This window comes from Scleropages formosus, chromosome 12 (assembly GCF_900964775.1).
Source record: "Scleropages formosus chromosome 12, fSclFor1.1, whole genome shotgun sequence".
NCBI classification, from domain to species: Eukaryota; Metazoa; Chordata; class Actinopteri; order Osteoglossiformes; family Osteoglossidae; genus Scleropages; species Scleropages formosus.
This window is the reverse complement of record NC_041817.1, coordinates 15828520-15853040: the sequence shown is the minus strand read 5'-3', so window position 1 is coordinate 15853040 and position 24521 is coordinate 15828520. Positions and strand designations below refer to the sequence as shown.

The window sequence follows — 24521 nt, the reverse complement described above, 5'->3', positions numbered from 1 at the left end:
AATTTAAATGCATTTTATTGAAATAAATCAGTACAGTTTCATTCAACATATGAAAAGCCAGTTTTGATATTCGTTTACATATTAGGGTGGAAAGTTAAATTTCACAGCTCAAAAAAAACACTGGTCTACTGTTCACAGGGTGGATGTTATTGACTTACCAGTGCAAGTATCATGCATTTTCAAATGTTTCCAGTTAAGTGTGATTGTCTTCATACATTCAAGGGTCAAGTGCTTTGGTTCTGAACAAACTTACACTGCACTGTGTGCCTTTTGCAGCAGGGTACACAAAAGCACTTCTACCATATAGTTGTAGCAGCTAGCACTAGGAATACAGTACAATAGTTGGAGCCCTCTGCCCAAATGAGGACTTTAACAGCAACACTACAATGAAGAAAACTACTCTGAAATAGAGTCCATGGACTCCCTTATTGAACAAAAAAATGTCAGGGATGGAACCATTGTAAGTCTAGGATATCTGTAAGAGCAAATGCACTGTGTTATCTAATGCCATGGATTTTGACATTTCATCACATTGAGAATGTGTTGATGTAAGGCACAGGGTACTTTACAGTGCTTGATGTGCAGGAGATTTGAGGTAAATAGCTGTCCAATAAGTAACATTGTCAACTTTAACAAAAAATGGCTTAGAAATGTGATTTGCATATTTTTTGCCGATTCCTAAAAGACATCTATCTCAGACTCCAGCGCAACACCACACCTTTACTTTCTCAGTTGGTCCCTGCTGGTACCATCTCCATGCCAGTTAGGCTGGCAAGCGCTGGGCTGCCAGCTCCTCAGCATCATCGCAGTTGTCACTGATCTCAGCCAGCGTGCGGGCAAAGCGACTCCACTCATCATTACGAGGAATGGCGATTTGCTATGGAGGAGGGTGGGCAAACGGCAGGGACATTACACACAACATGAAAACCAACGCTAAAGAAAAAACAAGCGTTGCCTCTCTTGCAGGGAGCTGATTCCTGGTAATTACTTATTGGCCTCTCCACTCCCAGGTCACAGGATCATAGGCAATTTTCCAACTGTCTTGGAGACTTGACCTCTTGCTGTGAGAGATCAAGGGCTACAATCGCTCTCTATCTGCAGGCCTAACTGGCCACTGGCTGCCTGACTCCAGCACTTAACAACCCCCCACCCACCCTCAGGAGACATGGTTCTCACAAGGGGCTAATTGTACTCTATGCAGCAAGTAGGAGAAACAGTATTACAACTTTAATCAGAAGCACAAATCTTAAGGGAGGAATCACAACATGACAAACTAGATTTTTACATAGCAATTTTTTAAAACTAACAGCTTTTGCAACAGTGAAAGTGGATTATACTGAAATTATGAACAATAAGATTAATCGAACTGACAATACTGTGAAAGGATCACACCACTCCCAGGTTTCAAACAACTCACCTCTCCTACATCATAGACGAGGACCTGCCCCTCAGAGTCCCCTACGGCCACCTCTTTGCCAGACTGAGCCCATCGGACGCGGTTCAGGGCAGGATTCCCCCCCACTGTTATGCTCGCAGTGGGGACCTACAAGACCAGCAACTCTACCCCTGAAACTAGCGGCCACACATATCACTCTTCCCAATGATTTATGCACAGTTTTTCATTACTTTGTTTCCTTAGTATACCATACACAAATGGCAGGCATGAGTATATGAAAGAGGTTACCTCCGTGTCATTGTTGAGATTCCACAAGTCAAGGTGACCCACTCCATCCACACAAGCAAAAAGGGCTGGGTGTGTGGGTGACCACATGACATCGTACACGTAGTCAGAGTTGTCTTCGAAGGAGTACAGTGGCCTGTTATTCTGAGATGTAACACAGGAAACAGTTGTGAACTACCTCTGTGACCTCTACCAACACCCCTGACATAGTATCACGCATAGGGTTACTCTGAAGAAACAGGAAATGAACTTGTACCCATGTTCCCATACCTTGGTACTCCACAGCTTGACAGTCCAGTCAAAAGAGGAGGTGACAAAGAGGTGGGAGAAGTCGAGAGGTCCTGTGGTGGTGTGGCAGTGAATGCCCGTGATGGGCCCATGGTGACCCTCAAACATCTCGCTGATCCCTGCTTTGCTGCACACAATGACAAATAGCACCATCAAGCCCAACCCTCACTACAGCTAACAACATACACACTACATTAATGTCCATATCACTCACTGGCTTCCATGCAAAACCACCATCTCTGAAAGAAAAATACATTTAGATTTCTATTAACATAGAATAGATTAAAACAGTAAGTTTGAATTGGGGTGGAACATCATTGGTGAAGCCCAACAAACCAGCTCCATCAATGAACAAAGTCAAATATCTCTTTAAAATGGCATTTGAGCGTTTGTCTAGATCTTAAGGCGTTGATCATTTGGAATGAAGCTGCTTCCTCCACCGCTTCTACAAGCAGTGATTACACATGAGAGCAAGGCTGACACCAGATTCAGGGCATCCCACTGCACCCTCATACTGGAACTCTTTCTCTGCTAATTATGCTAAAAGGTAAATATGGACAGTGAGGGATGCTTATGCCTTATTACTCAGAATAAAAGTGCTATACCATTATAAATGAAGTGGAAAATCATTCCCGCAATTATCCAGTTAAACCTGGAATGCAAAACCTTGTAAAACCCTTCCCCCACTCAGGAGCAGGACAGTGGCTTCAATGGTGGTCCTGTGAATCTAGCTATCGGCTCGGAATATCCAGAACATTTTAGATAAAGACAAAGAATGTGTTGCACCAAGATTTGTACCTTAACAGGATACTGATACATATTAGGTACAGCAGGTAGCAAGGTGGTTAGTCATTGCATTTCACTCCACGGATCCACGTTCCAATCCCTGGTAACACTGCACTACCCATACGTAAGGTACTTAACACAAATTGCTTCAGTAGAAACTATCCAGATGTATAAATAATTAAATATTTTAGTGGCTTAGCACAGAAACCTAAAACTGAAAGTGACTGAAGAAAATGAGCTATCAATAATAATGAACTGGAAATTGTGCCAACTTTTTGTCTTATACTAACCTATGCTTGAAAGTCTCCTTGACAAAGGCATCAGGTAAATAAGGAGTAATATGTGACAAAGGAACAAAGACAGTAAAAATTTGCTGCACACTCTTTTACATTATGGAAACACCTCCTCCGCATCCAGCACAGAAGAGCAGAGGCCTGGGGAATAAATAACAGTTTCCATTTGACGTGTAACACTGCTGTGTTACGCGACACTTGAGCACAGAGGGCGACTGTGACGAGCAGCAGAAGGAAAGCGGGTCCAAGAAGGTGCTCCTCGTCTCAGAAAAACCCAGCGTTAAATGATGAATTTATGTTGGTCAGAGCAATGGTCAGGTGAAGGGGGAGTTTATTTGACTTGTGTGTGTTTGGCCAGTGGTGATGGGCCTCGTTGGTTCAGTCCAGAAGTCCCATGGGTGAGCTGTGGCATACCTTCCGTGACGGCATGCTGCGTAGACGGAGCCGTCCTCGCTGCCCACCACAAAATTGTTGACGTCTCCGAGTGGGAAGGACATGCAGGTGACAGCCACTGCTTTGGATTGCTTGAACACCAGCTCCAGACTGTCCTGTAGGGATGAGGTGAAGCGGGGGTATCACATCTAGGTTCTCAGTATGAACACACCAGAACCTTTCAACTCGCATGGTTAACACTTGGCAAAAAGAAGTCTCGTTTCCTGGATGACCAATCCTTGTCACCAGGGTTTAATAAGGCTGCTGGAACAAATAAGCTTCTTTGATTTAAAAAAAAAAAAAAAAAAGGAAAAAACGAGGAAATTTCACAGCACTGTGTAAAACACCGGAGCACAGCTAAAGACCGAAGCAAAGCTCTTCACTCGGGAAACAATGCTTTTAAGGCACTGGCATATTATGGTAGTGAAATAGAGGGCGTAGAAGAGGATGACGCAGGTTCTGCAGGAACTCCTGCAGGCTTGGGCTCGTACCTGTGGCTGAGAAAGCATGTCCAGGCTCCAGGAGCACATCTTGCCGTCGGTGGAGATGCTGATTAAGTTGTGGGCATTCTGGGTGCCGACCACATTCACGCAGTACACTGGGTGCTGCATGTATGCACACACAACATACGTATTGCATTAAAGACTGATTCCAAGACTCGGCCTTCTAGTTAAAATCATGTACAATTATCTATACTTGAATAGCGAAAGGTATTCGTCAAAACGTGATACTCTGTTTCGAGGCAAGTTTTAAAAATAATTCTGTGAAATTCTGAAATAAAAACTAAATTCCCAGTATGAACCCTGCACTTGTAAACAGTGTCTGCTGTGGTTCAGCTGAGAGGTGTACCACGTGAGTGTACCGTGTGTGCCGCGGCAGATAGAGGGGTCCTCTGCACTGGGGTCCTCTTGTTGCTGCGATTGTCCCACAGCACTATTTGTCCTGAATAGGTGCCCCCCACAACCAGGTTGGGGTGGAACTTGGCAAAGGTGGCTGACATCACAGCAGACTGCTCAAGGGGACAAAAAAAACCTCACAATTGGGGAACTGGTCACATTTTCTTCAAGATGGAAGACTTCACAACACCCATGGCATGGTATGCTGGAAAAAGCACGGGTTATGTAGTGGGTGCTTTTGTCACTTTGCAAAAACCACAATGCACAGCGCAAACTGGGACGTACTAAAATAACACACAGGCCCCTTCATTCAAAGAGCTGCCATGCCAGCAGCTGGGACAGCTCACAACAAGGCCTTCTTCAGGAAGCTCAGCTACGATGGCATATCAAATATGATTAAGTCCCGCATTATTCATGCAACTTTGTAATATGTATCTTCCATGGAATTTTCTCGGCAGTGACAATTATGAAAATATAAAAACATTAATTACTAGTAACCCAATGTCATTTAATGATATTTTTCAAACATGCAACTTCTGCAAGAGCATATCCTCCACCTCCTTTCCTGCAGTTATTTTTAGAGATCTGGTGGAGGAGCGATTTGACACTTCTGTTTGGTTTTTTTATTTGAGATCTAGGCCTCTGCCAGGCAGGCTGCACACATGTTTTCACTTAGTTGGACTTGCTCTGGGAATCCTGGGGGGAGAGGGCTGGCTGAGGTATAGCCGTTTGCCCTTCTGCTAGGTGCCATTATTCTCCAGTTGTCCACTTTATGGAGTCCGGATGCTACTTGGCATTTCGTAACAGTGCGGACTGGAGCAAACTCTGTAAACCCACTAGCTGCGGCGGTCCTGCGACTCCTCTGGAATTACATGTGGATGCCACAAGGATGACATCACGATGCCAGAGGCAGAAGGGAGCAAGGAGGTGGGTTAAGAGGAGGTGCTAAATAATGAATTGTAGGGGCTCAACGCGCACCTGGCAGTGGAAGACGTACTCCGGCGTGGTCTTCTTGTACTTCATGTTCCACACCAATGCCACGCCGTCTGGCTCGTGAGGGGCCTCCTCATTGTTATTATAGGACGCAACCAGCAGCTCTGGGTACTGGAGGCAGACAAGACGGCAGCAGGGTGTCAGGAGGAAGTCAGGAGTGCCTCCGGGGCCCTTCGCCCATCACACACAACGCCCTGCCCCCTTATGGTTCTCTGAGCATTTTTAGAGGCATTGTCAACTGCCTGATCTCCCACATTTACTGCAAGAGACTTTTACTTCCCTGCAATGTATGCCCTCAGTTTAATGCAGGTGGCGTTCTTCAGGATTGTATTAACAATAGTTTACCGACAGCACGTTGATGAAGACCTCCATACCTCAAGGCTGACACTGGGCATTTTGAGAAGACCCCCAGGAACAGATATGCGAAAAACCATGGGCTGGAAGCTACTCACTCCAACACTTAGCAGATGTAAACAAGCCATTAACTTCTGCTGCTGCACGAGCTGTAAAATCTCAAGTTCACTTTTTAGGAAGGGCCTCTTCAGCTAAAGGGGGTGTTTATCCATACCACTCTGGGTACTTCCTACTACAACTTGTGTGGGTGGACTTAAAAACCCTTGAGCCACACTCCTGCGAACAATGACTTGAGATCAACGACACTGACAGCCATTTCAGAAATAAGAATAAACAGACTGGTAAAACAATAGATCGTTGAGGATAACAGCTGTATAGGCTCATATACACTTTATATATGCTGATTATTTCCTCCTTATGCTCTCTGTAAACTGACTCTATAAGAACACCCACTCTGGAGGGGAGCCCAGGAAATAGCTAATTATTTGGAACTACAATACTGAAGACAAAGAAAACCTTTGTGGCTGCTAAACATTAATTACTCACAACATATATGTTTCAGATGTAAGGAGACCTCAGTGCACCTCAGGGTAATGCTAAGCAGATGCTGGCCAGATATAGTGGTACTGATGCCTTACCTGGGGAGACCAGTCCAGGCAGGTGACCACACGATGTTTGGACCAGCGCTCATCTGTAAACTGCCTGTTTAGACACAGCTTGGCCCCCGCCTGGATCTCTCTGGAAAATGCCCCCAGAACAGAGTGAGAACTCCTTATGACAACCCAACCTTCTGGTCAGAATCTTTCTGTGTTACTGAAAGTATTATTTGCAGTTATTAAAAGTATGGTAAATGGGTGGTCTTGACAGATCAATTTTGCAATACCCACTGATGGCACTAGGCAAAGAAAGCGAATGGGGCTTGCTCCTTACCCTTCCTTTTCCTCTAGGTCCCGCCCACTGTAGTCAAAGAAGATGTCCACGTGCTCAGACAGGGTGCGCTCCATGATGCGGGTGCTATTGTCAAAGAACGTCAGAAACTCCTCTGAGTGCAGGATCTGCAGCTTCTCCTCTTCTGTGAGCTCATGGGGGGCTACTGAAGACAACCAAACAAGTAATAATACACAGCCAAACTAGGACACACCCTTGTCTGCTTAGCAAGAAAAAACTAACTGAAAGTCAGCCTAATACAGGTGCAGCCAGTGCATGTAGCAAGTAAGCAACAGTATTTCTTTAAAAAAAATTTAACCAGAGAACTATTTCCCAGAACACCATATTCTCACCTTCTACCTCTTCCTTCTGGGCCATTTTCTCCTCCTTGGTCTCCGGAACTGTCATGGGGGGAGCAATCTCCTCTTCTTCCTCCTCCTCTGCAGGAGAGAAGTCATGGTTAAATAACACTTCATCAGAGATCTCCACCAGCCTCCACCTGAACAGAATCACAAACCAAATGCTCACACTGGACCAAACAACATTCATTCATTCATTTTCCAGACCGCTTGTTCTTCTATGTTCACAGCTGCAATAGGGAGAGCAGAGAAGCCCAGACGTTCCCATCCCTCGCAATTTCCTCCTGCTCAAACCAGGGGATCCCCAGCCGCTTCCAGGCCAAGTGGGAGATATAACCTCTTCAGTGGGTCCTGGGTCAACCTCGCGGCCTTGTCCCAGTCAGCCGTGCCTGGTATACCTCCAAAGGGAGGTGCCCAGAGGGCATCCTTACCACCTCAACTGGCTCCTCTCAATGTGGCGTAGTAACGGCTCTACTCTGAGTTCCTCTCGGGTGACTGAACTCCTTACCCTCTCACAGAAAGTGAGCCCCACCACCCTGCGGAGAAAACTCATTTCAGCTGCTTGTATCCATGATCTTATTCTTTTGGTCATTACCCAGAGTTCATGACCATAAGTGAGGGTAAGGACATATACCAACCAGTAAAGAGAGAGCTTTGCCTTATGGCTCAGCTCCTCCACCACCACTACCATCTGGTACAGTGACCACATTACTGCTGCCGCTGCTCCCAGTCTGCAGCCGATCTCATGCTCCCTTCTCCTCTCACTCGTGAACAAGATCCCAAGATACTTAACCTCATCCACCTGGGGCAAATTCTCTCCCCTTATCTGAAGGGGGCATGCCATCCTTTTCTGTAAGAGAACCATGAAATTAGACTTGGAGGTGCTGATCCTCATACCAACCGCTTCACACTTGGCTGCAAACCATTCCAGTGCGTGCTGGAGCCATCCATGTCATGGTGCCAAAAGGACATCATCATCTGCATAAAACACAGACATCACCTTCCAGCCCCCCACATAGAATGCCCCCCTGACCTTGCCTGCGCCTTGATATCCTGTCCATGAAAACCACAAACAGGAGTGGGGACAAGGCACAACCCTGGTGGAGTCTAACGCGCTTTCCTGGATCTGGGCCTTGTTGTGACGGAAGGGCTTGCGTGATCTAGGGATACCCAGAGCTATATCGTCAGGAGTAGTATGCTCCTGGTAGGGTCTCCCAAGCCAAACAGGTCTGGAGTGAAGATCCAGACTAACACAATAAAAAAAATCTCCAAGAAAGAGGTAAAGTGTAAAACGTTTATCCTGCCCGGAATAGGGTCACTGGGACCGACCCCTGAAGGGGGCCATGTGGGTCCACAACCCACAAGGTTGAACATGGGAGTCGGGTGCAATGCCTTTCAGGCAGCAGGAGTGGGCAGGGTGGTGCATGGTGTCACAGCCTCCCGCAGCAGAAACTGCCTCTTGGCACGTGGACCAAAGAACATTAAAGATATAGTTTAAATATTCCCAGTTTTGACATAAAAAGAAAAAATTGTAAATGAAACAACTCACATGCATACATACAATATACACAATATGACACTTAAAGGTCTAAATATACACTGTACTTATCTCAGCAATGACGACTAAGTAGCAGGCAGGCTTACATACAAGTAAACAGCCTTCAAATAAAACAGAGTTGTTATTTGGCTTTCCTGTACAATGAAGGCTTGGTGAAAAGCTCCTCGATTGCTAAGCAATTTGTGTAACAAGGGAAGAGCCACCAGTGGATACCCACTTTGGATCCCCAGGTCTCCTAAGAGATGCAAGTATACTCATTATGCCCCCCTGTGCAAGCACAGCCATGCCCTCTGTGTAAAGCAGTAAAGATGGAGTGGAGGGGGGCTCGAGGCAAAGCCAGACCAGCTGACAGCGAGGCGTGCGACAGACTGTTCTAACGGGGCGGTCCACTTCCACTCCATGGCACCGAGCCTTTCCGCCCGACTGCCCCTAGTCACGTCTCTTCCTCCCCAGAATGACAATCCTGTACAATTACTGTCCCAGCAGGGGGTGTGGAGCACAGGGGTCCCTGACAGCTATTCAGCCCCCCAGGACTCTCAGCCTGGCAGCTGCTGAACTACACGAGGAGCTCAAACACACATCCCAGAATGCTTCTTGCACACTGTTGCTGTTCTTGCAAACACTGTACAAGCCAAGACAGTATATGCTGCGCTGCTTTCACACTGCCAGTCAAAATGATAATGCCAGCTACCAATTAGAAGAGGAATACATAACTAAGCAGATACATGGGAATAGGCTTTGAAAAAGTGGCTGTTCTATAGCACGGAAGGTGTTCTGACCGGTTTACAGAAGCAGGTTGACTGTACAAGTCTTTCAATAATAGAAAAGGTTAAAATCCTTCCTTCCAAGGGCCTCAATCAGGCTAAAGGAAAACAGTAATCAGTGTCTGTCGGTGCAGCCCAGACCCACTACGTGGGCCTCTTCCCATCAGTGTGTCCAGAGCAATCATCCTGCCAGTTCTCAGCTATGCATGGACAATCGGGAAATAAAGGGTTTGATGCACCTGCCGTCCAGAAAGGCTATTTGGAGGGAAGCACATGGTCCCAGTGACCCCCCAGTACAGAGCACTGGTGGTCAAAGGGAGACATTTAGTACATCTTTTGTGCCACTTTTAAGAAATAAAAGGGTTTTTTTTTTTTGTTTTGTTTTTTGGGGGTGTGATGGAGTGAGGACAAGGTACTGGCAGGGTGGGGAATAATCGACCAGAGAAAGAGAAAGACACTTATTCTTCATTACAGGAGAATGTATGAATGAGGATGAGACGTGCCACCTGTGGGGGCACAGTCAGTTGTCTTTTGCTTGTACCTGCAGGTGCACGTACCCCCCCAACAAAAAACCCATTTCTAGAACCACAGAACAGGCCTCAAAAACGCAACTTCTGCAGTTCCACTTTACTAGGGAGACCCAACAAAGAGGCTCCTCTCCTCTGCCTTTATACAAGTGAATACAGGGACACAACACCGGGTGCGAGGGCCACTCCGCATGGCATAACCAGAATGTCAAGTGTGTGCCTTCATAAAGAAGGTCTCAAAAGACACCAGTCTACTTTTGTTTGACAAGTTCTCAGGCTGTTTATGTTTCATTTCCCTTTCCTTTCTGTCCTGTAGACTGCTGTGTAGGAAGGGGTTATGTAGAAGTATGGTCTGGCACAGAATATAAGCCACTGAGGAATGAAACGAACCAGCACACAAAAAAATACGACTATTCTTTAAAATAAACATTGCTGCATTTAAATGCAAAATGTTTCTGAGACATCCAAAAAGCACATTCACTGAGTATTTTAAAAAAGTGATTTCAGTTCAAGAAAAAACAAAATGGTCATGAAATGCTGTAAATAGGAGTGTGTGTGTGTGTGTGTATTTATAATCCTGACACAGAACACTGCCCACGCTAATTACAAAATAGTCTCGTTTTGTTCGGACTCAATAACAGCTTAAATATCCAGGGATTCAGTTAGGTTGTATGACAATGCAGTTTCTGAAAAGAAAAACAAAGGCATGGTCCACTTCCTGCGATCTGTTTTGCAAAGTACGGTACATGAAATTCATACTTTTAAACTCCTATTGCATGAGTACCATAGAAGGCAGTAAATGGTGGTAAAGTTGTCCAAAAAAAGTTACAGAAAGAATTCAAGCTCCAAAACCAAACAGCTGACAAACCTTCATGTAAATGAAACAAAACCGAAAACACAAGAGTTAAGGAAAGACCTGAACTTCATTGAAAGTGTGAGCTTTGCGATGCGTAAATTTACCCGATTTAAAAACATTGCACCTAGCCTAATGTAAAACATTTGGTTACAGAGGCAGAAGTGAACATTTCTCTGTGCGACCACCTTTCTGGTCACTGAAAGGCAAAGTCAAGGTTAACCAGCAGCATCTGTTCATTGCCCTTTAGGAGGCAGAGAAACAAGTGGGCGAATTATGGCCGTTGTGGGTGAGAACAGCTCAGTCAAAGTTCCAGTTGTCTGAATAATGCCTTTTTCAAGGAGCAAGTTAATAACGGTGAAATCATCTGTGAAATGGGAGCTGTTTGTTAAGCGTGTTTACACGCTTCCCGCATTGGTTTGCTTTCAAGCTGACAGAGATGCACGAAGCCCATTATCACTGCTTAGATACAAAAACCCTGTGTCAGCTCCAAACAACATATATACACAAACAAACAAATATACACACATACTGTATATGCTACAACCTACACGCAGGTACTTGCAGGGTTGCAGTGGTACAGAGATGAACCCAGAAACACAGGGTATGAGGCAGACTACACCCTGGACAGGACATGAGTCCATCACAGGGCAACCACACACACACACACACACACACACACACACACACACACACACACACACACACACACACACACACACAGTCTTTGGTATGTGTATAAATCAGTGACTGCTGGGTATAAGAAAAACCAAAACAAACTCAAATATGCAAGCTTTTTCGCTCAGATTTGTAATGTGATGGACAGAGAAAACAAGCAGTGAAACAGTCCAAGAACACAATATCTATACAATGATGACAAGCATTCTGAGTGAACAGATGCATATTCATTCTGCTTACACACAAGACACATTTATTTCACAGACACAGCTGGGCACACAGTTGTCCTTCCATACAGCAATAGTGAAGTTTAGACAGACATCAATAAACTGCAGATGACAGCAAGAGGCTTATCAAACAAGAACCAGTTTCTTATCATCTTAACGCTTAATAGCATTCACCTTATGTTGAAGAGTGCTACTTCATCACTGGCACCAGTTTCAGATCAGGTATTAAAATGTGTACTGTGACCCAGGATTTAATCAGACAATACAAGCAGCTAAAACTACTGGTTAATTACAATGTGAGAAAATGTGACTATATTTAAAATACAGCACTTGTAACAAGTAGCCATTTAATTCTTTCAGGGGGGGATAAAAGTATTAACCTCCCTCTGAATTTCAAGCAATTAAAACAATCAATTTTAATTAAAATTCACATTTATTAAAATGATCTACAACCTCTTGTGTTCAGGGGGCTTTTTCAAAAAGACTGATGTCAAAAAACTCAATTGGTTGCTGTTCCCAGGTTTCAAGTTGGAATTTTATTGGAAATATAACTATTTGTTAAGCCGTGGTTAAATTTTCCATATTTTCTGGCAGACATTTCACTTTCCCAGCGACTTTGAAACCTGCAGTCTGACCCTACACATCTCATCATTACAATAATTTATTCAGTGGATTCCAGGCATTAATTTAAATGATCCTTTTCTTCTCTGAAAAACATGACCTATAAGGAACTACAAGCATCAAAATGAACAGAATCCATGGGGAAAAAAAAGGGTGGGGTCTCTATTCAGTGTCGCTACGTTAAAAGCTAGGTTTTTAAACAAATGACTTTTTACAATTACAACTCTGTCTCTCTCACAGGATTCCACTTTATAGGGCTCTGGGATGGACGTGTCAGAGCTCTGACGGTGATGTGTGTTAGCGGCGGTCCAGTGAGTCCTGCATTAACGAGCTGTGGAGATGGATGCTTGCAGCCCATCAGGCCCTGTAATCAGCCGATCGTCTGAGTGGGGAGCGACAGTGCTAGTCCTGCTCTTTGGTTCCTTTCTTTCTCTCACCTCCCACCTCCCCTGCCTGCTGACCTTGTGAGCCCATCACTAGAGCCTCCTCTCGCTCGACACTTTGATAGATCAATTGCTCGATCAGACTACGTAAAAATCAGAACACAGGTGAGCAAGGAAAGATGTTCTCACCAAACTCCAATGTGGAGGAGCGGAAGCAAAATGTCAAAAAGGGTTTGTGAGTGTGTGCATCTACATGAGGAAAAGGCAAGGAATGGGTAGACAGGTTGACAGCTGATGACATGATCACATACTGAGAGAGTGTGTGGTTTATGTGGGCTCATATACATGAGGAGCCTGTTTTATCGTACTTTTGCGATGCGCTTGAAAGGCAGCCAGCAGGGTCCCCGATGGGTGTCTCTCAGTATGTTTCCCTTACAGTTTCCCACAAACACACACTGCCATCTGCAGCAAGGCTGTCGGTGGCACTTATTACTCAACGACAAACCATAAAGTTAGAAAAGCAAACCTGTGGAAGCCAGTCTCAGAGTTTGAAAGCCACAAGCCTCTCCGAAGACACCCAATCCCCAGGCACTCCGTTAACTAGAGCAAAAAGCAGCCCACAAAGAGACAGGCGCCAGGCACCATTAACGTCTGCCTGCTCGACATGACACCTCATTGACAATAACTTTATAACTTTTCATTCAGTGTATGTAATGACAAACATGATAGCCTCAATTTCACCCAAAAGGAAAGACAGAAATGCCTAACAACTGGGATATGCATACAGAGTGCGGTGGTCCTCAAGAGTCCAAGAACACACAGGCAGATTATGTTAATGAAGGAACCACAGTTAATAGTGCTTTCATCTGCGGAAGACTTCAGTAATGGAAAAAACATAACCTGAACCAAAGGGACCAGAATACTTGTATAAATGACTATGAGCCAAATACTTTAGAAACTGACAAGCAGAGGAAAAACTGATATGTAGCAATAACAAACAACTACGCTGCTGGGTACATTAGCATGGAAAGCACTAACTTTTCTCATATCTCTTTCTGCCTCACTCTCCCCTCTGACACAGGGCCCTAATTGTGCAGGAGACATGACATTAACATAGAGTTTCGGTCCACTTTCCTTCACCATCTTGTGTTTCCTGAGCCCCTAGCAATTTTCTCCCTGCTTTCTTCTCCAGCCGCAGCCAGGCCTCGTCGTCTCCATTCCAAACATGGCTCCTGTCTCCACATGGGCAATCATGCGAGACAGCCACAGAGGAGGAGGAGAGCTGTACAGTCCAGAGGCTCGAGGGCTGGACAAAACCTCAGACATAGTGAACAAGGTATTCTAATTTAATTAGAACACTGGCTACAATACTGCTGCAAAGTCAGTCCCTAACAGACACAAGCTGATGTTGTTGCTCCTACTACAATTAGTACGTCATATTAACATAACATTTTGCTGACGCTTTTGTCACAACAAACAATGTTAACCTACCTACAACTATTTACCCATTTATACAGCTGGGTAATTTCTATTGGAGCAATTTAGGTAAGTACCCTACTGAAGGGTACTACAGCAGCACGTGAGATGCGAACCGATGACCTCCAGAACTAGAGGCAGCAGCGCTAACCGCTAAGCCATCAGCTGCCCTCATCAACAACTGGGACACTCAGATCACAGTTTCTATAATTAACTACCATATTCTCCTGTTGTGGATTAGGATGTCATTTGAATCAGTGGAGTTTGCCTGAACTCGATCTGTTGCTTGTGTATCCTTCAGGTTCTCCAGCTTCCCATCACAATCCAAAGACAAGTGTTTCATGCTGACTGGGTGAATGAGCGTGTGAGATTGCATCCCATCCAGGTTGCACTTTGACTCATGCACTACACTTTCAGGATAGGCTCCGGAGCACTGAGACCCCAGAGAGGATAAGTGGTTACTGACAGACAAATGAACTCTCTGGTGTAACACTAACTGGTAGGAGGTTTGTGAACAGGCCAGCAGTGCCAGAGAATCTCACCCTCTTTCTCTTGGGTCATTACAGGGGTCTGGGTCTCCTTGGTATAGGATACTATCTCTCGTGGAGGGAAGTCCACATGGGTAATCTTGGACAGGCCCAGCTTTAGGGGTCCCCGCCTGTGGAAACAACAATTTCAGAGATTAGATAAAGCCACTGTACGACAGCCTTGCTTGACAATGGGCTGAAGAGATTGCTCTGTAGTACTAAAAAGGACATTGCCACTTAGACACCTTGCACTTCTCCTTTACTAAAACCCCGGGTCCCCAATCCTTACCCAGCACTTAAGCAGACAAAGAAAGTACTTAAGCAGTCATTTCAACTAGCTATTCCCATCAGTGAGCTATTTCAGTGGTGTCTGTCAGTTCTATGATTGGTGGTGGTTTAAAAATAGCTGCTAAAAATCTGTGCACCTGTGAGCCACCCTGATCTGAATCTTATGAAGTATGGGGATTGTGATAAAACATAATAGAAAACCACTGAAGGTGTGGGAGGAGGAGAAGGAGGGTCAGACAGAACCAAAGCACAGGAAAGAAAGTAAAGATTTCAATACCCCAGATCAGAGTCAGAGTGCAGCAGGAAAGTTGACGGGTCAGAGTCCCAGTGCAGAGTCCTTGTTAATGTCATGCCGGCCACGCAGCGTTAAGTCAGAAAGTTAGTGGAGAAAGGCAGCGGGTCAGAATTTCTCATGCACAGTAGCCATTGTATTACACCTCCTACGTACATGGTTGTTGAGGTGCCAGTGGAGAAAAGCGATTTAATAAAATAAAATTTAAAAAAAAAAAAAAGTAACATTCACTGTTCTCTCCATCACATCATTTTAAACCTCTAGTTACATAGTGGGGGAAAAAAAATAAAACAGCTGTCACAGAACTGAAAGGCTTTATTTTTAGGAAACAGAAATTAGTTTTAGCAGTATAGGGTAGCATCCGTATGATAACCTAAACAAGACTGATCACACACTTTAGGCCCTTTTGTCAGGCCAGTGTACTACATTGCGGTCTGGACCATATCAAAGAGCTTAGTGCATGGTGACTGGCGAAAAACATATCTTCCCGGTGTAGGAAATGTGTACCCGGCAACGGGAAATTAGTCGCCTCATATGGCTACAGACTGGAGGAAGAGCCCTGCGACCCTGGAGGGGCTGCTGGGCCAGCTAGAGTTACCAGAAGGAGACAGGGGCCTTATTAGGGGTTAAACACAGCCTGGGGCACCATAAGACCAAGCTTTTATTATTCAATCAGTGCTTCACTAATTAAATACCACAGAAAAAACAAATACCCCTGTACCTCCCTGCTCAATTATTCATAGCAATTAATATTCTTACACGCAGATGAACTTCTGCTGTGAAACACCTATCTAAACTTAAAAATTTGGTTTTACTGTTGACTGTTAAATATGCAGCTTACAGCTCAAGTTGCAAGAGTCTGAAAAGAGGAAGCACTTAACACAAAAGCAGTCAGCTTTTGCTGTGGGCTTCAAAGCCATTGGAAGTAAACAAATTTACCTGCAGTCATAGGAAGAGAGGGCAGTAAAATGTAAATACTAATTTCTTTGAAAATTAAAACTTTGCAGAGGGATTCCAAGAGGAGGGACAAACTTTAACTATAGACAAGAAAAGCAACAAACTGCCCAGTGTTCCTTTCACTAAGCCACTAGACAGGGAGAAGACAAAGAATGGAGATGAAGACAATGAACATCTGCTTACAAAACTTCAGTCTCATCTACAGCTTGCTGCCATTTATATTTCACATTTGGATTTTTTTTTTTTTTTTTTTTAAAAAGAGCACATTTTCTTGTAATGGAAGAACCACAGAAAAAGAAATTTTACAATGTCATGAGCGAGTTAAAAGCACTTTGTATATGGGGCTTGCAATTTAAAAAACTAACCATAATCTCTTTGCAAAGTTTCATACTGAATCCAAAAAATGAGATTTTGCTCTTTATATCCAGCACTGGTGTCAGATTCCCACGTCATTGGTTATTTACTGGTTTCAGTTAGCATATTATTGATTATTTATTAATTTATAGTGTAGCAAACATTTGACCTGTTCTATGGTGGCCCAGATTGAAGATAAAAAAACTGCAAAGACTTCAATCTCTGGATTTCTCATTGACTACAATGGACCTGCCTGTGCTCTGTATGTAAGATTCAAGAGATGGCAGGAGACTTTGAATTAAGCGTTTTATTTTAATCTGGTGTCACATTTTGTCATCTGTAGATTATGATGTTGCATCTTCAGATCTATTAATGAGGCTTTGTTTAAATTAAGATCTTAAAAATGAGCTGCCATGAGGACGAATAGATTTCTTCTGTGACGCATTTCTTTACCTGACATACATTATATTGTACAAATACAGAATTATTTAGTTAAATGTACGGCAGTTTACTGATTCATGCTACGATATGTTGACCACGAGAAATTAAACATTTTTAAATACCACTTGCATTTAAATCTTAAACATTTAAGTAAATGTATTTTGAAATGTACAGGCAGTCCCTGTCTTTAAGACAGATTTTGACGTAAATCGGAACAGTTAGGTATTGTGGGTGTCTAACGTCAGTTTGTCAAATGTGTGTCTTAGTATATCGTGTACCTTTCTTTAATGTTTTTTATGCATAGAAACTCTTCCAGATACACTAAAACATCTTTAATATAACAATACAGTAATAATAATAGAATAATGTTATTCTTAACATAATAAATGTAACTATAGTATTTATAATAGAGAGACATAGAAATAAATAATAAATGTTACTACTGTCATGATGAACAGAGGGCAGAAGAGGCTGGACCCAAGTGCAGGATTGTTTATTCAGAATCAAAGGACTAGACATGTTCTCGTGGTCGGGGATGGACGAATGGTAAGTCGGTTGATTGGCGAACTAACAGAGACTAGGATCTTAAATCGTGCCTGAGGAACAATATGGGCAGTCACTATCAAAGAGACATGGAATGGGACTGGAGAACGATGAGGTACAGGACTTGAAAGAGCAAAGTAATGTAGGTTTGAGAACGCATAAGGGACGGTTGTCTCGAGTGAGATTCCGCAACTGAGAAGAGTTTGAGAAGTGTCTTTTATAGTAGAGTGCTCCAATTAAACCTGCTGGTTGAGGTGCGGTCGTTACAACTAAAGTATTTATAACAGAGAGAGTGTGTGTGTGTGTGTGTGTGTGCGCGCGCATGTGCAAAACATTAAATAAACTTTAATGTTCACTTTTCCAATGTTCGTTGGCATTTCACCTTTTCCCAATTGCTTTATTATTTCCGCTTTAGTTTCAATTGTCATCGTTTTCCTTTTCTTGGATGTATCACCATCACTTGCATCATATTTACACTTTGGTGCCATGGTTAGGAAGGTAAAAACAAAAAAAATTAAAAGCCAAAACACACAAGTCACTGTTAACAGCAACATGGTCCCACTGACAAGAAAGAAGTCTTTGTCCTACCTTGGGCTCACGCACCCCACCCACAAGCTGACGAACAGCTGTAGATGCGCCATGTTTTGATGCGGGTCGCAAAGTAGCACCCGTTTGTTATTATAAACCATTTTATGCAAGTCGAATTTTGAATATAATAGGCTTAATTATTAAGTATTTATCTGATTGTTACTTAAGGGTGACAAAAAAAAAAGAAAACTTCCATCAGTAAGGAGGTGGCTCGTATGCAAGTCGGACGTTCGTAACCTGGGGACTGCCTGTACGGTTTTTCATGTATTTGAATCTAGACTACATTCACATGTGTTAACTATGATTTTGACTCTGAGTATTGCCAATCAAGAAAGCATTACACAATGGCAGCAAAACTGTCAAACAAGCGGTTTGTCTGTAAAAACTGGTGTCATGGAGGGGGTATAAGTATAATAACAGGAAACAAAGTTGCACCAACTTGCTCTGCCATCTTCCAGTCAGTGCATACACCGGACACAATAAATGTAAGACACTTTAAAGACATCTTTCACTTAGGAAGAAAGACAACTCCCTGCACATTCCTTCTGTTAAAAAGACTCCCTCTCTCCTTCTCTCTCAACACCACAATTAGGACATCCCACAGCAGCACTCAGGTACAGACCACTCCCTGTTAGATGGGCCGCATTTGTCATTAAAACATGACGCGGATGTGATTATACCTGGGACCCACGGCGCCGTCCCCAGAGTCCTGGCTCCCTGCCTCGCTTGGCGTGTCCACGGACTTGGAGGTTGGGGACATGGGCGGAGGGACTAGATAGTGAAACAGACAGGCATCTGCTGTTACTACTTGCAGAGGCAGGGCTGATCAGTATGGAGCAAATGTAAATCAATGTGGGGGTGGAAGATGGTTAGCCAAAAAAAAAAAAAAAAAAAAAAAAGGGGAAAGAATGTGAACAGAAAGAAGAAAAAAATTAAAAGAGAAACAGAGGGAGACGCATTAAAAACAAAATAAGCAGAAAACACATGGAAGGGGAATGAGCAGCAGAAGAGAGAAGAGAAGAAAATGGTTAAACTCCATGCTTGGTAATCATGCAGCAGTGCAGTTAAAATACAAACACACAGATGCCCACACCAGCTAAACAAAGGTGTAGGTTACGACACATACAGCTAAACAACAAAAACACAAAAAAAAACACCAGGGGTTCAATGCTGGTGTCTGCAAAAAGATTATATTCATACACAATTAGAACACGTGTTGCCACTTTTGGTTAGTCCTTATGAATTGAAGAAAATTGTTATGAAGAGTAGCAATAAACAGAATAGAAAAAATAAGACATTAAAAGACAAAAAACAAAATATTTCCACCCATTTTTAATCGATAAACAAACCCTTTTTATTCTAATGATTTGATATTACTCTGTAGGACCTGTAGAAATCCGTATCAGAATTAAACGAGATCACAAAAACATCTGCAAGACACATTATGAGTTTAAAAAAAAAAAAAAAAACATTGAGAAGGATCTGAGAAGAACTGGGCCATGTTTAAGTACAATTAATGCAAAATGGTTAAACACTGACTTGTTTCAACATATGGCAAGGAAAAATGTGCAAAGTCCAGAATTACTGTAATCAACTGTAAATGCAAGATCAGATGATTGAATAAATGACCATAACCTTCATAAGAAGAGTCAATCCTTTCTTTCAAAGTATGATAATATCTGAAAAACCACACATAGCAGAAATATCCAGTCTTACAAGTATGAAATTATATGAGCTCAAACTGGACAAATTGTTCTGAGGAAACTACATAGACAGATAAATAAGCTTACTCTTAACCTGAGACTGACTATAACAACACTTAACACAACAGTTAATGAGAAACCCACACACTTGTATTGTTTCCTGGGAAAACCTTGTGGCGGCTCCCTTGACATTGTCGGCTCTACCACAGATTACTTCTGCCCTCTACTGGTAACTGGGAAAGTCATTCTTCTGACAGGAGCAACAGCTGTGTCAAAGCAAAGAATGGTGAAACTGTCTGTCGCTCCATGCTCTTACCGACAGGGGCATCTGCCGTCATGCCCATGCTCTGCAACATCGCCTCCGCTTCACGCCACTTCTTCTCCAGATCTGATTCGTCCTGCAGTAGGATGGCATCCTTCTTCTGGTCAGCCTAACATACAGAAGAGACACATTCAAGCAGACACAGTGATCAAGTCCAACCCCTAAGATGCCACATGCTCCTTTGGGCTCTATCAGTTTACCTAACTGGCTCTTTTGATGACAAGTCTAACGGTTTGATTGTGCGGACTCAGATCACCACATGTGTTGAAGTCAATAACAGGTTGAGAAGATTAAGAAAAGTAAGAGGGCAAGAAGTAAGAAACAGGTGGCCTAGTGGCTACAGCAGTCACTGGGCAATTTGAAGAACCAAGGTTCTAATCCCTGCTCCCCATGTAATAGTACTACGACTAATCTTTGCTCCCCATGTAATACTACTAAACCTCCAGTAAACCCTCCACTACAGCTCCAGTAAAAATTACCCAAGTGTATAAAAATGGGTAAATTATATATATTTTTAAGCATACAAAGATGACTTGTCAGTTTTGAAAACAACATACACCCACTCATTTCAACTGGCATATAAGATCTATTAAGCAGACAGCAGATGGGGACACAAAGACAATGCAAAGATTAAAAGACCCACTCCTTGTCGATGGAAATAGTAAGATTTCTGACTACTGTATTTGCTTGTGAGAGGGATCTCTTAACTGAATGCAACTTTTCAGAGTGAACTAGTACTGCACTGTTCACAGTGGGCAAGCACTCCTAAAAGTGATGGTCCACTTCTCAGACAGAAAATAAGCGAGTGCAGGGCCCTGGAGCACATACACTGGATAATGTTACAAGTGTTCAAGTGACGAATTTTCAAAAACACACAATTAAAACTAAATCTGGGGAAAGTGTATTTTCTTAACACCCACTTTCCAAAATTGTTACTGAGCAAAAAGCAACCTGTTTTTCTACTGCCAGCTGCAGCTCCAGCTCCAGCTCCATTCCACTGTGTCTACAACTCATGTCTGGTGTTTTTCAGTGTCTATTATCAATAATAAGTCAAGGAACGCTGCATGTGTTAAGTGTGTGGTGAAAAATTATTCTAATGTCAATCAGTTTAAATTAGTTTTAATTTTAATGTACGATTGGTGGTGTAGTAGGTAACAGCACCTCAGCTCAGGGTGAGCAGAATTTACACGTACTCTCCACGTTAACAATCCGAAGGCATACACTGAAGAATGAAACTGCAAATCCATTACATACCACCCTTCACTATCATGGATGGTCATCATGAGTCAAATTCATCTTGATGCCATTTATTCCATTACCCTTTAACAAATCAATAAAGTGAACCATATCTGGATATGGATTTTATTGTATGTGACTAACTAGTAAAACTGACTGATGATTAAGGAACATCTCCAGGTAAGAATGGACTTCTGGCTACAGTATACTCACCTCCTTCTTCCTCTCCTCCTCCTTCCTCCTCTTCTCTTCCCGAATCTGGGCCAAGCGTTGCTTCTTCCTCTCCAACTCTGCTTTCCACTCGCTCTTTTCTGACATGGTACCAAAGCTACAGGGATGGCCAATGAGCATTTCAGCAAAATAGAGGGGGGGGGGGGGGGGGGGGGGGGGAGAATCCATCCTCGCTCCACCCAATGCAATTAGCTTGGTATACGACTCATTCCAGCTCATTCAAAGGCAACCCCCTATAAAGAAACACTCTACAGCAGCGCTGTTCATCTCACAGCCCCAGAGGACTATCTTCAAAAGCCTTCCATTCCAGCCAGGCAGTAAAAGATGTAATTCAAATTGCTGTCTTATTTAATCCATTCAGCCTCATGTTTGAGCTCTTAGCAGCAAGAGACCTACAAATCCTGCAGGAAACGTCGATGTAAGCTTAGAGTTCTAAAGATACAGAACACAGCACACTCCCTGACAAGACCAATGGTCTACAGAAATAATATCCAGTATTATCCATGCATCAGTATGTAACAATACAGACATACAGGCCACAAGGACAAATGAGGTGAACAAATTTGTATAGGTACATTCACATAGGGTTAGCTAAAAGAAATTGAGAGCACCCTCTGGGGTCAGGACTGGCTGCAGAGCAGAGGCCTCACACAGTAGTTCTGGAGAAGTGTCCTTTACAACAGAAGGCCCACTCAAATGGAGCCCTCAGAAATATGAGGCAAATCATGTGAAGAGGCATTTTGTCTTTCTGCTCAGAGCAATTACCACTCATCAGAGGAGAGTACCTGACCACTTCAACTTCTCTCTGAAGGGCTGTTTCCAGAAGTTTTTTCCTAATTGCAAAACTTAAATTAAATCCAAGTACACTTCTCTTTAATTCAGTTAACCTTAATATGCTCAGATATACATACAAAGTCTTGTCCATTTAAGGCACTCCCAATACCTTGATGAACTCCAATCAAAATTAACACAAAACTGCTTGCTCTTGTAACTTGGTACCATCTCAATATTAATATACAGTAGTGAGTTTCTATTTTATTCTTGCACTCACATACTAAAACACAATGTGTAAATATCACAAAATAGTCTGAGACAAACTTGCTTTCCTTTGGCCCCATTACAGCTCAATAAACAGCTTACTCATTGAGACACCCTAAACTCAGTGTTTTCTATGAATAAACAGTTGAATCTGCTAAAGAAATAAAGACCACACTGTAAGGCATGTGTTCAAGCGAAACACTGAAGTACAATGGAATAACTGTTAGATACTAACAAAGTGGCCTTTAAAATAGCTAAAAGTAGCTGTGCTCAGAGGATTAACATACTACTTGAAACAATTTTTTTTAAATTCTGTATATGCTACATTTCCTAATTAAATCTATATATTAAGATGTTAAACACAGCATAAACATTTCCGTATCTCCAAATTAAGAAAACACTATAGACTTGTAGGCTACTCCTTACAGCCACAAAACATTTTGAAAGGCAGAAATTTATAGAAATATATTCCTAAAATGTTTTCATAGTTGTGTAGTTTAGTTTTATTTTTTTAATTGAACTTACAACACCTAGAACATGCAGCACAGAGTGCAGCGGTTAGAGACGTCACCTTGCGATCTGTGGATCCAGGTTTGAATCCCCCTACTGCTGTAATACCCTTAATTAAAGTAAAATACTTACCTGAACTGATATTTTAAGAAATAGCATCAGAAACAGAATCAGCTTTATTGGCCAAGTATACCTGAGCATACAAGGAATTTCTTTCCGGTTTAGAGCAAACAGTGCACATTCACACATAGAGGCTGCATACGCACATACTGAACTAGACATAGACTACTAATACAAACATGATTACAGATAATGCAGCAGACAAGAACATAGTACAATGCAGACAGAACACAATACCATGCAAACATAACACAACTAAACCAAGCAAGCACAGAAAAAAGTACGCAGGCATTGACCTGTAACATAAAGTGACATTAGTGCAGTGATTGATTGTCAGTTATTTAGAGAACATGATATTGCACATGGGTATGATCTGGCACAAAGTAGCCTAGGGGAAAATACTTAATGACAGTAGTAGAACAGAGTCTATGCTGAGACAGAGCATCATGCTGTTTAAATCAGCAAATGTTCTATTAGTCTTTCAAATGAAAAATATTTTAACGACGGTATAGCCGGCGTGTAGTTACTCAAGTGTGACAACAACAGAGACAGTGTGGAAAAACCCTTAGCCTACTAGGACATGATTTTATGTTTTTGTTTTATGCTGTTCTCCAAACCGTGACTCAGAGTCAGAGTGGAGCCAATTCGAATTCCCGGGCCGCGCGCGCGCGCACTCTACACGGCTAAAAACTGGCTTTCTCCAGTCAGCCTCGGGCGTCGCAGCCACTGGCACTACCGAAATTCACCACAGCGAGCCTTCGTCGACATTGATTGACCACTCTCAGTTGTACACACTGAAGGAACACAAATGATTTACGCGCATGGACATGGAAAGACTCGACGCTGTACTTCAGGCAGACTAACATTTCCCTCAACGGAAACGGAGCTGAAGACGCGGTAGTAACGCTACTGAGCTGCCGTCACGGCCCGCGTAGCTTACTAATTAAACTTAAAGCTGAATAAATCAAAATTACTAAGACTCTTTTAACGTAACAATTCGCGCCGATGAGATAAGTTTAACCGTGGCTTCCAGTTGCAGTCATAATTACTGTTATATCAACAAACCTCAGAGAATGCGGTCAGTTAATCCTAGGGAATAGTGTGGATAAAGACTGAGCTTACGTTCCTCTGCTCCACTGTACATAAAGCCGCACATCCGACTACAGGCGCTGAAGAGGGACAAACATCGCATAAAACGCGTGTTATAGAAACGCGCTTCCCAGCAAGGTGGGACTAATGCAGGCTGTTAAATTGGTTGTTTAGTATCAATAACAC

General features: G+C 42.9%; 1 protein-coding gene across 2 annotated transcripts; it reads right to left on the bottom strand.

Annotated features, from left to right (window-relative positions):
* Positions 1 to 63: 63 nt before the first annotated feature.
* On the bottom strand, positions 64 to 24394 carry LOC108920676 (cytoplasmic dynein 1 intermediate chain 2-like). Of its 2 annotated transcripts, XM_018729594.2 has the most exons (17): positions 24312 to 24394; positions 21561 to 21675; positions 20106 to 20220; positions 18767 to 18857; positions 15189 to 15248; positions 14639 to 14754; positions 7004 to 7090; positions 6654 to 6816; positions 6362 to 6461; positions 5355 to 5480; positions 4343 to 4489; positions 3972 to 4085; positions 3463 to 3596; positions 1952 to 2096; positions 1685 to 1825; positions 1418 to 1543; positions 64 to 877 (listed from the first exon to the last, which is right to left on the bottom strand). In XM_018729594.2, exons 2-17 carry the CDS (start codon positions 21663 to 21665, stop codon positions 764 to 766), a joined length of 1884 nt encoding a protein of 627 aa, XP_018585110.1. In that variant the 5' UTR covers positions 21666 to 21675; positions 24312 to 24394; the 3' UTR covers positions 64 to 763. The 2 variants fall into 2 exon arrangements, with proteins under 2 accessions (XP_018585110.1, XP_018585111.1); XM_018729595.2 differs by lacking the exon at positions 15189 to 15248 and having other exon boundaries at positions 65 to 877.
* Positions 24395 to 24521: the final 127 nt, after the last annotated feature.